We start from the raw sequence: 18,289 nt of genomic DNA, 5'->3' as shown, positions 1-18,289 counted from the left end.
ATCACTGGGTCATTGTTTAAATATTAAGCACCGGACGAGTGAAACAACAGCTGATGTCAGGAATGCACTGTTTAAAGTGCTGCTTGACCCGGCATCTTTGTAAAGAGAAAGGCCAGGGGATGATATGACCGACATATGACACGACCACCTGCTTTAATCCATAAATCTCTATCCTGTACACAGGTTCACAGAGAATGCCCTTTTAACATAAAGGGGATTAATTGGGTTTAATTTCCTCTGTGGGCTGTTTTTAGCAGGCTGTTTCACACATTTGAGGTAAATTCCTGACTGTGCTATTTTAACATAACTCTCAAGTTGTTTTAAATGCCCACTGTTCACTGCGACACAGTGACACTCTTGCCTCTGACTCCAGAGACTTCAGCACATATTCTGGGCTGACACTCCAGTGCAGTACTGAGGGGGCGCCACACTGTCAGAAGTCCCCATCTCCTGTCTTGTCTGAATGGGAATGACCCCGCACTATTTCAAAGAAGAGTCGGGGAGTTCTCCCTCGTGCTCTGGCCGATATTTACCCCTTAACCAATATCATTAAAAGCAGATTATCTAATCAGTGCCTCCTGTTGTTTGTGACAGCTTGGCTGTGCAAAATTGGATGTAGCATTTCCCATATTACTACAGTGACTGCATTTCAAAGGTATTTGGCTGTAAAGTGCTAGGGGGGACATCCTGAGGTCTCAAAAGGAGCTACACAAATGCCAATCTTTGCTTCTTGATTGTCATAGTATAACATGAAGAGAAATTTAAAACATTTAAATAATTAACAAAAGAGGTCCATGCTCATACTTCATATATAGCTCGTTTTGAATCAAACCACCAAACCCAGTTGCCCATTAGTTCAAGGCACTATAATAAGGAAATAAGTCTTGACTTGTTATTTATTCAGTTTATTCCTGAACATTTTTCTTCAGCGTGGTGATTCTCACTGCTTTTGCCTGGTGTTAGCAGGCTAGTAATTGCCTTGAAATGTGGTTGGTGACTTATGTCCTTTGGGATTCATCCCCTCCGCCTTAGAGATCTTGGGCTAGCGCTGTTCAGCACAAATGGGGACGAGATGGAATGGCACTTGTATGGTCTCCTCGGGAAACAGAGGGCTCCAGTTGCATGCCCTGTGGGTAGGGTGGTGCCGTGGTACTGCTGGTGCCAAATGGGCACCCTAACAGTGCTAGCCTGGCACCTTGGCAGTTCCACCTGGTTGCCAGATTGGTGGTACCAAGCTGACATTTATTGTGTACCGCGATCAGGCTGGGGGTGCCTGTCTTGGGTGTTATGGATGCCGGGGACCCTCCGAGGTTGGGGACTGTTTTGGGGGCGTTCCGATCTCTTGCTATACTGGGGATTTCTGGCGAGAGGAGCTACGTGTGGCCTGGGCCGCATGTTCCCCATTCAGGCCTCTTACACAATGTTCAGTAGTGTTGAATAGCCGTATGTTTCTCAGCACTGCGAGCGCCAGGATACACGCGGTTAAACATGCTGCCTAGGGGACTTTATTCCCTTTTGGGAGAATCGCGCAATCTATAGCAGTTCTGATACAACTGAGTGCCTTGCTCGGCCATTTCAGTCAAGCACATGTTGGCCAAACAGCAGATTTCCTTCCTAAAAGCATTGATGAACCAGACGGTTTTATGACAATCAACAATGGTTTCATAACCAATATTACCAAGACTGGCTTTTGTAATTCCAGATTTATTAACTGAATTTGAATTCAGTTGAATGCACGTCCCCAGAGTATGAGCCTGGATTATTAGTCCCATGACATTACCACTGTGCCACTGCCTCCCTCAGCATTGCTGGTGTTGGGTGCATCTGGGAACAGCAAATGTCCCAGTATTGAATACAATAGATGCTTGACCATATATTGCACTTAATCTGACAGCAATCACCCTGGAATACTGAGTAAGGCCTGATTTCTGATATTTTCAAACTGGACTAATAGGAACTAAGGATGTGCCAAATTAACTCTTTCACCATTAATTTATCAGAGAGGGCAAGATTTTTAATATATCTTCATCCCATTTGAAAGATTGAACTTGAACTGATATAAATTATTATTTTAGAAAAGGTGTAGCTTCAAAATGGTGGTTGATATTGAGAATTCTTCCAAGTGTACCAACAAGCAATTGAGCCATACTGACCAGCATACAATTTGCATGCGTCAATGATTCTCAAAAAGCAATAGGGTCTTGTTTCAGATTTCAGCATCTGCAGTATTTTGCTTATGCTGTTTTTGATTGAGGAATGAACATTGGTCAGGATAATATCCTGCACTTTGTCAAATAATGTCATGGATCCTTCACGTGTGCTGAAGCGGAGGATGGAGCTTCAGTTTAACTGCTGCGCAGAGACATAACACCTCTGATGAGGAAGTGTGATGGGGTGGGACATCCAGCTGCCAAAGTCCCCAGACATTGACCTGGTCCCAAAGTGCACGTGGGACAGGATCATTTTCATTAATCAAGGTTGCGTGGCCACACCTGCCGATGCAACCGTCCAGAAAAACAGAGTGGCTGAGGAAATAAGAAGACATTTTTGTTGTTGAATGTTCAAAAATGAGAAAAGAATGAAGCAGCGTTTTAAAGGTAATAGATGTTCCTCAAATTAATTGTCCTAAGTTTACCTCTGGCAGTCTTGTGGCCTTCCAAATGTGCAGTACAGGATTTATTGTTTCCCTCAGCAGTTGTAGGCCCGGTTGGAATTTTGGTGTTGGATTCCCGCAGAAATTCCTGATCCCAACTGCATGGGCAATCTGCCCACTGTGCACCCTCCCACATCCCTGGAATTTGTGACCAATGTTTTCAGGCTACGTCTCGGACTATTTTAGTAGGTGCATTTTATCTTTGTTATATTTCCGCTTGTCAGGTGTTTGACCCAGGCTTTTTCAGTTAGGCAGTGGGGGTGGGATATCTAGTGGTGAGGCAGACTTACTTCAATCTGAGGATTTAAGACACTAAATAAAATATCAGCATTACTTTTATTTCATTTTACAACCTCCAGTTAGTTTTGGGAAGGTCTTGAGGCACAGTGCGTAGCATCTCCGTCTCTGAGTCTGAAGCTCCAAGTTCAAGTGCCACCCCAGGACATGATGGCGAGGGAAGGGGCGTTCATAATGTCATCAAAGAAGTTGAATGTGTCAGCCTTCAGGTCTTCCAACATGCCAAAGACTGGCGATAAGAGCAGGAGGGACCCTTGGTCAGCCATGCTTGTTGTGGAGTGGTGGCCTTCAAGCTATAAGTCTCTGGCGACAGACTTGCGACCCGTTTCAGGAGTTACTAGCTGTGGAAACAGATGAAAGCCTGCCTTAGTGCACCATTAGGTGCGGAAAGGGAACAGAAGAAGAAAAATTCAGTTGAGGACCAGGTTTACAACTCTTCAAAGGTTATCTGCCTTCTCCTTGTTAATATTGTTAACGTTGTGGTTAACTGCTGAATTTGAAGTACTCCCACGTTCAATCGAGAAATCAGGCAGCAAAAATAAAATGACTGGTGATCCTGTGGGTCTGGCTACAAGGATCTAGGGTGAGATCATAAGTTCCGTTTTTAGATTTGCAACAAACTTCAATTCCATCTGCAGTGAATGTTAAAAAAAAACCTGTAGAATGTATTCATTATTAAATACAGAGGGCAGGATCTTCTGGCCCTTCCCCCCGGCAGAGTGAGCAGGTGCCACTGAAGGTGATCCCCACAGTGACAGGATGGGTGAGCCACACAAAATGCTGTAGACATTGGCCGTACCAGAAGATCCTGTTGACAGCCAATGGCGAGCTATCTCTGCTGCTAGAAAACATGTCATGAGAGGAGAATAAAATCCCCCCCATAATCTGAGATTGCATTTCAATGTGGTACTGAGAGAGTGCAGCACTGTCAAAGATGCTGTTAAATGAAAGAGTTGTTACCCTGTTCAAGCCGATGGAAAAGATTCAGTGGTACTATCTGAGGAATGGCAGAAGAGTTTTCCCAATCCCTTGGCCAGTATTGATTCCTTAACCTTCGCCACTGGAACAGGTCATTTGCTTATATATCGCATTCCTGTACCAGCCTCCCCGAACAGGCGCCGGAATGTGGCAACTAGGGGCTTTTCACAGTGTCTTCATTTGAAGCCCACTTGTGACAATAAACAATTTTCATTTCATTTTTTATAGTTGTTTGCAAGACTTTGTTCTATGCTGCGTTTGCCAACATCTCGTCAGTGATTGGGATTTTGTCTTTGTTGCTCATGCTGTATGTTAGCTAACATGTCAGCTCAATGGTATTGATTCTTCTACAGTTGATTATTTGCTGGCTTTTCCAGGAGATGTCCAGAAGGTCATCTTTGTTTGAAGGCAGGGAGAAATCCCAATTATGGCTACACAAGTTACGATACCTTTAGTTGGGCATTTCTATCACTTTTTCGACTCATGACACAAGACTTCTGGGAAAACCTCTTCCAGTTGGTAAGTGATGACAACTATTATGTTTTTAAAAGATTTTGTTTTTTTGCGGAAATGGGCTACGACCGAGGTATATGAGCTACGCTTGTCGACATAGACCAACCATTTTGCACAGCCCGAGGTATAATTTCATGTGCGATCTTTCTTTCTCTCTCTGTCCCCACTCTCTGATAGTTCTTAAGAATCTCAACCTTCTTGTTTTAGCACTTTTTAATTCCTTCTTTTTATCTCCTTCATTCTATCCATCACTCTATTTCTTTCATTTTCCTCTGTAACTCTCTTATTTAATTCCCTCTCTTTCACCATTCCACTTCACTGCAGTAGAATATTCAGCACTATTATCAGATTTAGTTGGATGGCTCTTTCCAAGGAATGCATTGCTCCTTCTCAAGAAGCCTCAAAAGAAAGTAGATGATTTGTTTGCATTAACTTGCTATTTGATTTCAGTTGTTTTATCTGATTTACAAACATATGAAATAGAAACAGAAGTAGGCCATTCAGCCCCTTGAACCTGCTCTGCCATTCAATAAGATCACGGCTGATCTGTTTGTGCCGAGTTCCATGCTACCCATCAACCCCTGCTAACCTTTGAATCCTTTGGCCAACAAGAATCTATCTACCCCCCGCCATAAAATATTCAGTGACCCCGCTCCCACCGTCTTCGGAGCAAGAGAGTCCCAAAGTTGCATAACCCTCTGAGAGACAAGATTCACCTAACCTCTGTCCTTTAAGGGTAACGCCTAAATTTAAAACCGTGCCCACTAAGTCTGGACTCACTCACAAGAGAAAAGAATGGGCGTGATTTACCGATCGAGTTCCGTCCGCGAGACCATATCCAGATCTCACGAGACGCTGTAATCTGGACTCGCATAGTCAAGTGAGCTTAAAAGTCCACTTAACTATGTCTACATCGGATCGAACAACCACCCGACATCTACCAGTATCGCTGAGGAGACCCCAGTCGGGCGCTGTTTATCTCTGGTCCCTACAAACAGGAACCAGGTGAAATGTAATTTGGGGGGTCTCCCAGGTGATCAGAGACCCCCCCCCGGATGGTTGGAACCTTGGCAAGGTGGTACCCTGCTGGCTCAGGAGGAGGAAGTAGCACCTGTCAATTCCTGGAAAGAGAAAACCAGTCAGCTGGATTTGAACCCCCTCAGATCTTTGATCTGCAAACCTTGCATTCATTACTCTTTTTTTAATTGATTTTACTCGGCTGTGATTGACACACTCCAGGCGTAAACATTATTCCATTCATCTCCCTTCACGGTTGAATGACTTTGAGGTGTCAGCTGAGAAACTAACCACAATTAACTCTGTTCTTAGTGGTCCAGGAGCTGTCTTTAGGGTGTCTCTGGGAGGGGAGGGGGCTTCTTCATTGATGAGGTCTCTGGGGTCTCTTTATTTCGGGGGTCTTGTTATTTAGGGAGTCTCTAGTGGGGTTCGGTGGAGGGGGGCTAGTAGGGGTGAGGTGAACATACAACATACTGTGCAGAAGGAGGCCATTCGGCCCATTGAGTCTGCACCGACCCACTTAAGGCCTCGCTTCCACCCTATCCCCGTAACCCAATAACCTCTCCTAACCTTTTTTGATCACTAAAGGCAATTTATCATGGCCAATCCACCTAACCTGCACATCTTTGGACTGTGGGAGGAAACCGGAGCACCCGGAGGAAACCCACGCACACACGGGGAGATCGTGCAGATTCCGCACAGGCAGTGACCCAGCGGGGAATCGAACCTGGGATCTGGCACTGTGAAGCCACAATGCTATCCACTTGTGCTACCGTGCTGCCCGTGGGCAGGTCTTGCATTGTGGGGAGGAAGGTGGCCCTCTGACGGACGTTTGGGGCCACTTCCTTCAATACTTCCCCACGTGACCCACCACAAGGTTCACCGTGTCAACTACACGTTTGTCAGGACCAGCACCTATTCTTGCACATGGTACCCCCGGCCCAGTGGACTGGAGAAAAACTGTGCCAGATGGATTTCAGTATAAGTAAGTGTGAGGTTATCCATTTTGGACAAAAAAGAAGAAATCAGGGTACTTTGAAAATGGTATGAAGCTAAATTCAGGGGATGTCCAAAGATACCTGGGGGCTCAGGTGCATAGATCTTCAAAGTGCCATGAACAAGTGCAGAAAGTAATCAAGAAGGCTAATGGCATGTTAGCCTTTATATCTAGAGGACCGGAGTATAACGATGCAGCTTTCCAAAACCCTGGTTAGACCCCACTTGGGAGTACTGTGAACATATATGGGCACCACACCTTTGGAACAATATTTTGGCCTTGGAGCGAGTGCAATGGAGGATAACAAAAATGGTACCTGGACTTCAGGGCTCAAGTTATAAGGAGAGATTATGCAAATTAGGTCAGTTTACTCAAGCATTTAGAAGGCTAAAGATCGAAGACTTCAAGATATTAGCAGGAAAGGACTGGGTAGACAATGATAAACTATTTCCACTGGTTGGAAATTCTAGACCGGGAAGCATAGTCCAGGGGCGGAATTCTCCACTCCCACGCCAGGTGGGGGAATCGTGGCACGCCCCCCCCTGGCGCCCCCCGCGATTCTCCCCCCCCCCCCCCCCCCCCCCGCTCAGAAAAATCGCTGGTCATCGTTTTTCACGGCGACTGCCGATTCTTCGGCCCGGATGGGCCGAGCGGCCTGCCGTTCCCGACCGGTTCACAACGGCGGCAACCACACCTGGTCACTGCCGTCGTGAACATGGCGGCAAAAGCTGTTTTGTGGCTTCTGGGGGGCGGAGAGGGGAGTGAGCACCACGGCCGTGCTCGGGAGGGGACTGGCCCGCGATCGGTGCCCGCTGATCGTCGGGCCGGCGTCTCAAATAGACGCACTCTTTCCCCTCCGCCACCCCGCAAGATCAAGCCGCCACGTCTTGCGGGGCAGTGGAGGGGAAGAGGGCAACCGCACATGCCGAGTTGGAGCCGTCAGCCGTTGTGACGTTAGCTGCGAGTGCGCGGGTTGGAGCCGGCCAACCTGCGCATGCACGGCTGACATCACATAGGCGCCGCCATCATGTCATTCTCGGCGCGCCGCCTTGGCGCAAGTGTCAAGGCCCGACGGCCGAGATTTACGGAGCGCCACTCCTAGCCCCCCGGGTGGGGGTAAATTAGGTGCGAGGAGCGGCCTCAGAGGCCGTTGTGAAACATGACCGAGTTCACGACGGCCTTCCCGATTTTTCACGGGTGCGTAGAATTCCGCCCCAGACCTTTCAGGAGAGATGTTAGAAAGCACTTGCTCACACAAAAAGTGGTAGAGGTTTAGAACTCTCTTCCACAAATGGCACTTGATGCTAGATCAGGGGCGCAATTCTTCCAAAGTGAGACAAAGTGCCGACGCCGGAGTGAAATCCTGAGCGTTTCACTCCAGTGTCGGAGGCCGCTCCTCGCCCCCTATTCTCCCACCCCCAGGGGGCTAGGAGCGGTGGTGCATCAATTTTGCGCCCCGTCCTTGGCGCCCACGTCAAAGCGACGGCGCCTGATTGACGCGGCCGATGGCGCCTAAAGGACGTCACCCGCGCATGCGCGGTTGCCGTCCTCCCCGCGGGCGCCCCGCAAGAATGGGGCATTGATCTTGCGGGGCGGCGGAAGGAAAAGAGTGCGTCTTTTCGCGATGCCGGCCCGACGATCAGTGGGCACCGATCGCGGGCCAGACCCTTCCTGAGCACCCCCTGGTGCTCGATCCTCCCTCCCCCCCCCCCCCCCACAGGCCCCACACGCAGTGGTCGCGCGCTGTTCACGCCGGCAGCGACCAGGTGTGGTTGGCGCCGGCGTGAACCGTTCGGATTAGGCAGGCCGCTCGGCCCATCTAGGCTGGAGAATCGCCGCTCGACTGTTAGAAACAGCGAGCGGCGATTCTCCGAGCGGCCTGTCGTAAAACGCGACACGCCATTTTGGGGGGGTGGGAGAATCGCGTGCGGGTGCCAGGGTGGCGTGGCGTGAATCGCCTGGCACTCCTGCGGTTCTCCCACCCGGCGTGGGGGTCGGAGAATCGCGCCCCAGGTTTTAATTTTAAACCTGAGATGGATAAATGTTTGTTAAGGAAAGATATTAAGGGACGTGGGCCAAAGGCAGGTATATGGGGCGCGATTCTCCGCCCCCCACGATGGGTAGGAGAATAGCGGGAGGGCCTTCCTGACATTTTTCCTGACCTCCCGCTATTCTCCCCCCCCCCCCCCCCACGGCCGCCCCACGACACGAATCGCTGCGTGATTTCCCAGGCCTTTATGGCCATTTTCACGAACTCCAACACACCTGCTATCACAGTTCATGAAAACGGCCGCAAAGTGCCGTTCTGGAGAACCATGCCACCGATTGGCACAGCCGCACCACGGCTGTGCCAAGGGTGGCATGGGCCCGCGATCAGTGGCCACCGATTGCGGGCAGCGGGTCCGAACCCCGCGCACTCTTTGTTCCTCCGCCGCCCCGCTGGATCAGTCCGCGGGGCGGCTGAGGGGCATAACGGCCCGCGCATGCACGGGTTTCACGCATATGCGTGATGACGTCATCCGCGCATGCGCGGATTGGAGCCGTCCAATCCGCGCATGCGCGGCTGACGTCATCGTTTGCGTCAGCCGCCGTTAACCTTGGCGCGCGGGCTTAGCGAAGTTCGCTAAGCCTGCGATGCCGAGGTTCACGGGGCCCCGCTGCTAGCCCCAACCGGGGAGCAGAATCGGGTCCCGGGAGGGATACGCGGAGGCTGCCGTGAAACACGGCCAGTTTCACGGCAGCCTTCACGACTCTCCGCATTTGCGGAGAATCGCGCCCATGGAGTTAGACCACAGATCAGCCATGATATCATTGAATCACGGAGCAGGCTTGAGGGGCTGAATGGCCTACACCTGTGCCTATGTACCTATGTTTTAGCTATGGTGCAGCAGGGAATCCAGTGACGCATATAATCCAACACTAAATTCTTATCTTTTGTGTCAGCTTTGACAATGAGGCCAAATTAATTTATGGACTAGCTGGACTTCTTCAGTCATCTGTATCATCTTCTATGACCAATCACTTTTGGTATTTCATATCCAGGACTTCCTTGGCTTCCTCGGTTTCATATTGGCAGCATTCCCTTCAGCCAACTCATCTTTGTTGTTTAGTATTTAAGAGTCATCAGCATTTTCATGTTCCAGTATGTGAATTCTGTGAGCATGAATGTTATTTTTGAAAACATTTTTGAAGAAAATTGTATCATTCTGTGAAGGAAGCTCTTGAGTCAGAGAAACGTTACTAGAGCCTGAGGTTGTCTGAGAGGTTTAAGACTTGAAAGGAAAGAAGTGTTAGCTTTGTGCATTTGTAATGAGATATTATGGTGGGTTTGAGTTACGAGTAAATGGGTTGGATCTAACATTTACATTTTTAGATAAGTTAAGAGTTTATTTGAGCATCAAAGGGAAACCTCCAGTAGTAACCTGTGGGAACCGTAGGGCCTAAATTACATATTTTTCTGAAGCATTTGTCAATTCCCAGTCATGTCTCAAACTATTCTTGTCTGTAATGCAAAATATCCATTCCAGAAAGAAATCTCTGCTCGATTGTCTCCATCCCCCACCTGTGGCATTATAGGGATCCTGTCATTCAACAACAGGAAAGCCATTAGAATACATTTAAATCTGTTTAGCGGACCTCCCCGCTGTAACAACCCTTGACGTCGGAATGTCCCCCGCTGGTGGCATGATGTCACATCAATGGGGTTTACAACAGCTTTTTGTAAATGGGGAACTGGAGAACAGGGCGCACAGCTAAGTACAGCCCCTGGGGAGAGAGGCTCTTGCCTGGGCAGAATCCTAGCAGTGAGGTGCTGGGTGTCCTGCAAAGAGGAGATTCTGTTTGTGTGGGGGAGGATGTTCTGTGATGGTTTGTGGGGGGATGGAGGGGGCATAGATTCCATGGTGCTGGAGGAGGAGCTGGATTTATTGGTGGTGGGGATGAGGGGAATTCTGTGGTGGTCGGATTCGGGGGGGGGGGGGGGGGGATGGTGGATTCTGGGGTACTTGTTCTGTTTCCATGCACTCTGTGCTTTTTTCTGTATTTATTTTTTAAAGGACGCCCAATCTTTTGAACGACCAGGTTGCTGGTGAGGTGCTCTCATTCAGAGCCAGCTCTGCCAGAATAATGTCATGGGACTCGCCTCCTGGATTTCTTTTGCCTATGTGACAATATATGGCCAGCAATGGGGCTGCCAGGTTACACCCCACTTTTCCTGCTTGATACTTAGTCAAAAACTGAGATAATTATCCCCATTGTGTATTGCGCTGAGCAGAACTGAATACAAAACCACAAAGTGCAGATCACCGCAGAGATTTATTCCGTGACAGGATTGCCTCACATTTTTGGCTGAGTTTTGACCTTTCAGTGCAGCTCAACATTTGATTTACTTCACTCACTGCCAGCAAGCACTGTTGCAATAGCCTTGAATTATTGTCAATCAGGAACATGGGTCTTTTTCAATCTTCCCTCCACATGACTTTCTTTCTATTTATGAAAGAGTTGCTTACGGATATTTTTGATGAGACAAGATATGTCATGAATGTTTGATTGTGTTAGGAATATAAGGAGCGAGATTCTCTGTCCCGCTGCACCCGTTTTCTGGTGCGGCATGTCTCCGCTGGCAGTGGGATTCTCCGCCTCGGCAGCCGGCCAGTGGGGCTTCCCACTGTGGGCACCTTTGCGCTATCGGGAAATCCATGGCCGTGAGTGCGCTGCCGGTGAAACAGAGGATCCCACCAACGGAGAATCCAACCCAAGATTACAACAATGACTTCTCAAGCCGATGGCAAGTTATAGAAAAATGCTAATTCCTGTGTCTTTTGAACTGGCTTTGGACTTGTTGTTTGTCATAATATTTCTACACCGCAGTCTTATAAATTCCAACGGGAAGTTGGTGAAAAGGTCAATTTTCATTAAAATTTCTGCTTTATCCATTGACTGCCTATATTACACCAATGTGCCTTCCTTTGCTTCATCACCTTCCATTATCTCAGAAGTTGAGGTCCTTGTAATTCTCACAGCTTTGCATTATAGTATTCTAATTATTCTTTTATAAAATTGCTCTACTGGTGTTAGACCACTTGCTGTTCGAAATATTAGGCAATTGTCTTGAAAATATTGACAAGGCATCATTACTGATAATATGAGCTAGAATGTACTGTCAAAATAATGGCAAGGCAGAAGACGCTCACCATTATTTGTCTGCAAATCGCAGAATAACTTCAGGGAGCACAGATCTGCAGTTAAATTTCAATATTGAGAAGTTGGTGTCTGAGATGTACCACTCTACTATTAACGTCATCAAAACGGCACTTTGCCATTCCGCTCAGCATTTTATTGCTGTGAACAATATGAACTCCCTGTGTTTGCACAGTAGACAGAAACTCACAACAGAAAGTTACATTTCATTCTAAATACCCACTATAATGACATGATAACTCTTAATTACTGCCAAAGAACATTTCTTGCAGTGAAAATTAACTATTCCAAGTATGGCGTCTCATTCCTTCGGAATTTAATTGTAGTTTTTTTTAAATTGCAAATTACTTTTTCTTTCTATGTACTTTCTCTCTAAATCTATCCAATCTATCTTTCCCTCTCTTTATTTCCCCCACTGTACCTGATTTGACATTGACTTCACAACTTTAACTTACACTCCCTAGTTCAGACTCTGCACTGCTCATAACAAATCTTCAATGTGATCAGCTGTGGAGATACACATTTGGTTACTCACACAAGTCTCAGAAGCCATATGGAGGCTGTCCCCAAATTTTGATCTCTTCCTTGCTGCAATGTGCCCTGCGAACGTTCATGGAACTTAAACAGGCAGGCGAGTGTAACTAATGCCGAGTGTTGTTCATTCACAAATTACAGTAAATTCATGCCCAATATATATTAGTGTTTTGTAAACACACAAAACATTTGTGCAGCAAAATGTTTAAAAGGTGGCACTGTGCAAGAAAAACACTGTTGTGCGTCATGTAGAGAGATGTTTCTCTTTTCATCCATAATAGAGATCATTCCCTTCTCTGATCAACATAGTGTATCCTCACAAAGTGCTCAGTTCCGGCACCCTCATCATCAGCACCAAAGCATCATTTAAAAGCCCCCTTTATGGAAGCTCTCTAAATCAAAACAGTGATTAGAAAGTACAACGGCAAAAGTCAACAATAATTCCACATTTCCATGGCTTTCCCTGTGTTAAGCGTTCTAATGTTCCTCATTTGCAAGTATTGCGCTGTGCAATTTATTAGAGTTTCCCAGTGAAGTTCTAAATGTATCTTCAGTGTAATATCGACAAAACATAGGGAAGGAATGTGAAAGATCCAAACGAAGGAAGAAATAACCATCTTGTGTTTCTATGACAGACGCTCCGGGCCGCTGGGAAAACCTACATGATTTTCTTTGTGGTGATCATTTTCATTGGTTCGTTTTACCTGATCAACTTAATTTTGGCTGTGGTGGCGATGGCGTATGCGGAACAAAATGAAGCCACTCGTCTGGAGGCTGAGGCAAAGGAAAAGGAGTTTCAAGAGATTATGGAAAGCATAAGGAAACACCAAAAGGAACAAGAAGCTCAGGTATGTGAGCAATTTGCATTTCTTTGTTTTATTTTTCTGTGTGGGATGTGAGTGTTGCTGATTTTTATTGCTCATTTATATTGGCCCGAAAGGTGACGATGGGCTGCTTATATTGTAACTATTTGATACAACCGAGATCCTTACTAGGTGACTTAGGGTCAACCAGGTACGGATGTGTTATAACCCTCTCAAAGACCACAGGGGATCGCTGATTAATCTCCCTATGGGCTTTATGGGGTGCAAGTTCCCATGGTAAGCTGGTGGAGGCCCGGCCAATTGGGGCTTGCGAGCAGGGCCTTAAGTATTGACCCCCAGACCCGGACTGGCAGTTCCCAATAGTCCTGGGCTGGGACATTTGTTGTGTATGTCACGACTATGCGCTATTTTGTGTTTGAATAAGCCGGCTTTGCCTTTTGCCTGCGCCTCCTGGAATTATCCTGGCGACGAGGATCATGAGCTAGATTCTGAGCAGCCTTTCCTGAAGACAGCTCTGGTAAGAGAAAAAAAAAGAAACCGGTAAATACCTTTCTTTGGGAGACTAGAACCATATGGTGCGAATGTAGAGGATGCGGGCCAGTATGTCAAACACATGCGTTTTATTTTACATGTCAGTGGCATCAAAGAGGATGACAGACATAAAGTGAACCCCGAACAGCATGCCGGGCCCCGACTTTTGGCATTATCAAGAACTTAATCTATACTACAGCCCCCCGCACTAAAAGATTCGATGAGCTCGTGGATTTAGTAAAAAACCATTACGATCCAAAGTCGTCCATAATCCTCCAACGCTACTGATTCAACACAGCTGGGAGGACCCCAGGGGAACCCATTACGGAATTCCTGGTTAGATTGCGAAAGTTGGCAGAATACTCTGAGTTTGGCCGGTCTCTGATCAAGGTGCTGTGGGGTTAACAACGTCACAACCCAGGAAATATTGCTGGTGGAACCCAACCTGGACTTCAAAAGGGCAAAAGTCGGATAGCCCCAGAAGTACCAGAGAAACAGCCCGGAGGATTACAAATGTCAGCTACAGAGCTGCTGTCGGTGCTGTCGAAGGGCACGACATAGGCAAGACTGCCAGAATCAGCAGTCAGCATGCTACCCAGGCCGGAAACCAAAGACACTTCAGGCCCCCGGCCTTGCATGTATACTAGCTTTTAGAGGATCAAACAATGCAGTTCAACTACGTCGTCACACCCAAGGTGGCCCCTATAAAGATAAGTCTGTTGGTCACCCCTAGAGATGAGGGTGGATATGGGAGCTGCTGTCTCTGTCACCAGAGAACAAACATTCTGGCATCGCCAGATGGGCATATGACAAAGGGATGCCGGGGCCTTGATTATCCACATATACGGGAGAATCTTTGAACATGATGGGGACCACAACAGCCCTGGTAGTGTTGCACGTTTTACTGTGGTTGTAAAACGCGTTTATTGGAGTGTATTAACACGCCTCCGAATTCGACGTGTGCTTAACACTACTAGGCTCTGTTGTATGTAATTATTCAGCTCTAGGAGTCGCCAGTTGCCGTATAGACAACGTCACTAGTATTCCAAGGTCAAGTTCAAAGTAATAAAGACGATACACCGATTAGTAAGGTCCAAACGATAATATTTATTATACAGTAATAATAAATATTCATGCACACACTAAGAGACTAAGCTATGACTAAACTAAAGTAATCAGAATACTTATCTAACAGGAACAGGCAAGGTCAGGGAGCGAGGCCTTCGTCCTGGTCTTGGGGCTGCAACCTTCAGCAAGCGTTCTGGTCACTGGGGGTTCTAGCGGGCTTAGTTCGCGTAGCGAGCGTCGTACTGGCACTTACGGTTCGGCGGCTGGTGCTCAACGGCTGGAGTCAGTGGATCTTCAAAGTAGTGGTCAGAGCCGGAGCACGGAAAAACAGACCGGACAACACGAGGTCCCTATCTTTTATAGGGGTTCCATTGTCCTTCCCTCTTCTTGGGCGGGCTCTACCTATTGGATCAATTTCTTATCGATACTGGATTAATTCCCCAATGCGAGGGGGTCTCCGTGATGGAGGGGGCGTTTCTTATGTCCTTTTGTTTGGAGGTTTCTGGTGCCTCGATGTCTGGGTCTTGATTAGAATGTGTCCATTCAGAACCAAATGTATCTATTGTGTGGGTGTTCAAGTCTGATGGCCTCATTAGCATGCAAAGCGTTTTGCCATTTGCACCTAGCTAAGGTCTTTTCACCTGAGCCCAAACTGGGTTTCTGCTGCTGCAGAATGCAAAATGCTAATTAGTTGAGAGCAGACTGTCTGTTCTCACTAAACAGGCTTTTCCTTCTGTCTTCCATTTTACTTTGGCTCAGTGTCCATTTTGCGTGGCCAGCATGGCTACATTCCCTCCTTGTGATCCTCACAATCATAATATTGTGAAGGATCACCTATGTACGTTGCCTTCCTTGTGTTCTGACCTCTTGCCAGTTCCTGTTCTACTCTATCTTAAACTATGGGAAGAAGGGAAAAAATTTTTAACTAACATTTCTACTTGGCCCTATGTCAAAGGGACATGCATTACTACAACTGGGAACCTCTACCTATCACTATTAACCTTAACCTTAACTTAACACTTTATCACTCTAAAACCTTAACCATTCACACCACAACATCACACTTCCCAACTCGGCAGTCGAGTATGGAACAATATAATACATGGCTGAACTTTTATTTACAGAGTGTTGTAATCAGTGAGGGGTTGAGGGGTTTGGTGGAATCCGAAGATGGGGGATTGAACTCTATAGATGGGTGAGGTGCTGGAACGAGAGGCTCTCCTCTTCCATTTCCTCAACCTGAGGGTCTGTACTAGTATGATGAGGATCGCGATCACCAACAGTGATTCGATTATATAGGACATGGAGTACCACGTCATGAATTTAGTGCACCAGGTCTGAGCCTTGCTGATCAGGGCTGAGCACTGGGGGTTTGCTGTAATTGAAACATTTACGGTGGGGGTCGTGGGGGAAACGTGCCTTGTTTCCACACATACACATATAACATTAAACAGTAATAAGTGGGCTTCCATCATTTTGCTGTTCTTCTTCTTTCTCTTCCTTCTTCCTCCGGTATTGACAATCCTGGCTTCGACCTCTGTCTCGTCCTTTGAAACCTTTGGGATCAAGCACAGTATCTGTCAATACACAGTTTAAGACCTTTACTTGTTAGTGCATCTGTCTTTCAAAACCCAATTGACCCTTTAAAATGACTGGCTAAGTCACACCCTGTGACTCCCCTCATTTTTTTTTTCAAAAAGCGAATTTAAAGACCAGCATACACCTAACAATCCTTCCTTCTGCGAGCCGTCTCGCAGGCTTTGCTGATTTACCATCCGAATGTTTCCGGATGTAAATAGCATGTGGGATGGCGGCCGAAGGGCTACCTAACGTAAAATGAAAACAAACTTTGAAACAAACATCCGAATGAGTTGCGTATGGGCCGCGACGGGTACGAGTTGGATGGGATCCCCGGGTAGGGCGTGCTGTGCCATACCCGAGCTTGGCTGACCAAGGGTTGGTGCTCAGACAGGGCGGGTCCTCAGTGCCGTTTGTCCACTGCCTGAGTAACCTGGAAAGAAACGGGTACGAATGTGTTTACCATGACTTGCAGCCTCTATTTCGCCGAATAGAGGGGCACCTAAAAAACCAAGGGAGCCAAGATGCTCCAACTGAGGACATCACTGAAGTTCTCAGAGATATCTGCGGACAAGCTATTTGGCGTGTGGCCTTACAACTTTGGAAAAGATCTCCAATCAAACCGAAGTTCTCAAAAGTTTCGGCAGACAAACTAACGTGTATGTGAGGTGGTCACAATCTTTTCAGCTGAAAAGAAGATGTCCATCCTCCAGCTGAACAATTTACAATCCTTAAAACAAACAAACATAAAACGAAGACAAACATACGTGCAGGTTCCATCAGAAAGGACATCGTTTCCCTCAAACGATTCCTATTTTACATCATCTGGACACCTCACTTTGATTCTGCCTCTGTGAACAGGGTCACAAAGGGGTTGCCGTGTCGGGATTCAGACATTGCGTCGTCCTGCTCTCCCGGATCCCACACCCTTGTGTGGATCAGGCATGAAACTTTGGAATTGTGTGACCGGGGGTCACTCTCATCGTTACGGACAAGTCTGTATGAATTGTCCCTGTGCCATTGTGTAGTGTCGAGTGTGTTGTCGGGGTAGTCGGGGTCGGGTGGTGGTTCTGGATGTTTGAGGTAGGTGACTTCCATGGGGTCACTGGAGTCGGGGTCGTAGTTGGTGCAGTGTGGGCTGTATGGCTGTGTGCTGTCGCTGTCTTCAGAGTCAGTGTCAGTCCTGCTGTCTCTGCTGTGGCAGCTTGTGGGCGTGTCGGGGCGTGGTCTGTAGTGGTCTGTGGGCGGAGTCGTGGGCGAGTCCGTTGATGAACTGGTCTGTGAGGGGGATGGTGGAGAAGTGTCTCTGGTGGGCGGGGTGAAGTGTTCTGCTGCATCCAGCAGTACATGGTGAGCATGGTTAGACTGTGTTCCATATGCCTTTAACTGGTTTATATGGAACCACGCGGTCTTCCCATTAGGATATTTTATCCTGTAAACGGAGGGGCTAATTTTGTCCGAAATTGAGTATGGGCCAGAATATTTTGGAGCCAAAAAACTGCTGGGGTTGTAAACAGATAACATTACCTGTTGCCCAACCTGGAATTCTGTGGTGTGTACGGTCTTATTGAAACAGGCAGTACGTTGCTGTTGGCGTTTCCCTAGCTGGACTGCGGCTGCGATCTGTGCAGACCTCACAGTCTCAACTAGATCTTTAACTGCCTTTTCATGTGTGAGGGCCGTCACTTCGGGGCTTGTCATGTCCAGTCCTAAAAGGAATTCTGTACCTTTCATAGGGCGTCCGGTCATGAGTGTATGTGGTGTGTATCCTGTAGATGTGGAGACAGTGTTCCTTATGAACATAAGTGCAAAGGGGAGCACTGAATCCCATGTGGAATTGTTCTCTTGAACCATTTTCCTGAGGGTCGTTTTTAGGGTCCGATTCATGCGCTCCACAATCCCGCTGGACTGTGGATGATACGCAATATGGAAGTTTTGTTTGATACCGAATATTGTCAGGACGTTCCTCATGACCCGTCCTGTAAAGTGAGATCCCTGGTCCGAATCGATACTTCGGGGTAAACCCCATCTCGTGAAGATGTGGTGGGTCAGGATCTTTGCAGCTGTCTTAGCTGTGTTTGTACGTGATGGAAATGCCTC

General features: G+C 47.3%; 1 protein-coding gene across 8 annotated transcripts in view; it reads left to right on the top strand.

Annotated features, from left to right (window-relative positions):
* LOC119954164 (sodium channel protein type 2 subunit alpha-like) overlaps positions 1-18,289 on the top strand; it is a 295,132-nt gene that overhangs the window by 130,426 nt on the left and 146,417 nt on the right. For all 8 annotated transcript variants that reach the window (XM_038779136.1, XM_038779137.1, XM_038779138.1 and 5 more), the window contains 2 exons: positions 4,306-4,447; positions 12,824-13,036. In XM_038779136.1, the coding sequence (XP_038635064.1) occupies positions 4,306-4,447; positions 12,824-13,036 (355 nt within the window). The remainder of the gene's footprint in view (positions 1-4,305; positions 4,448-12,823; positions 13,037-18,289) is intronic.

The sequence above is a fragment of the Scyliorhinus canicula genome, chromosome 19, assembly GCF_902713615.1.
Source record: "Scyliorhinus canicula chromosome 19, sScyCan1.1, whole genome shotgun sequence".
Classification (NCBI taxonomy): Eukaryota; Metazoa; Chordata; class Chondrichthyes; order Carcharhiniformes; family Scyliorhinidae; genus Scyliorhinus; species Scyliorhinus canicula.
The sequence above is the reverse complement of the archived record's forward strand: the minus strand, read 5'-3'. Positions and strand labels throughout refer to the sequence as shown.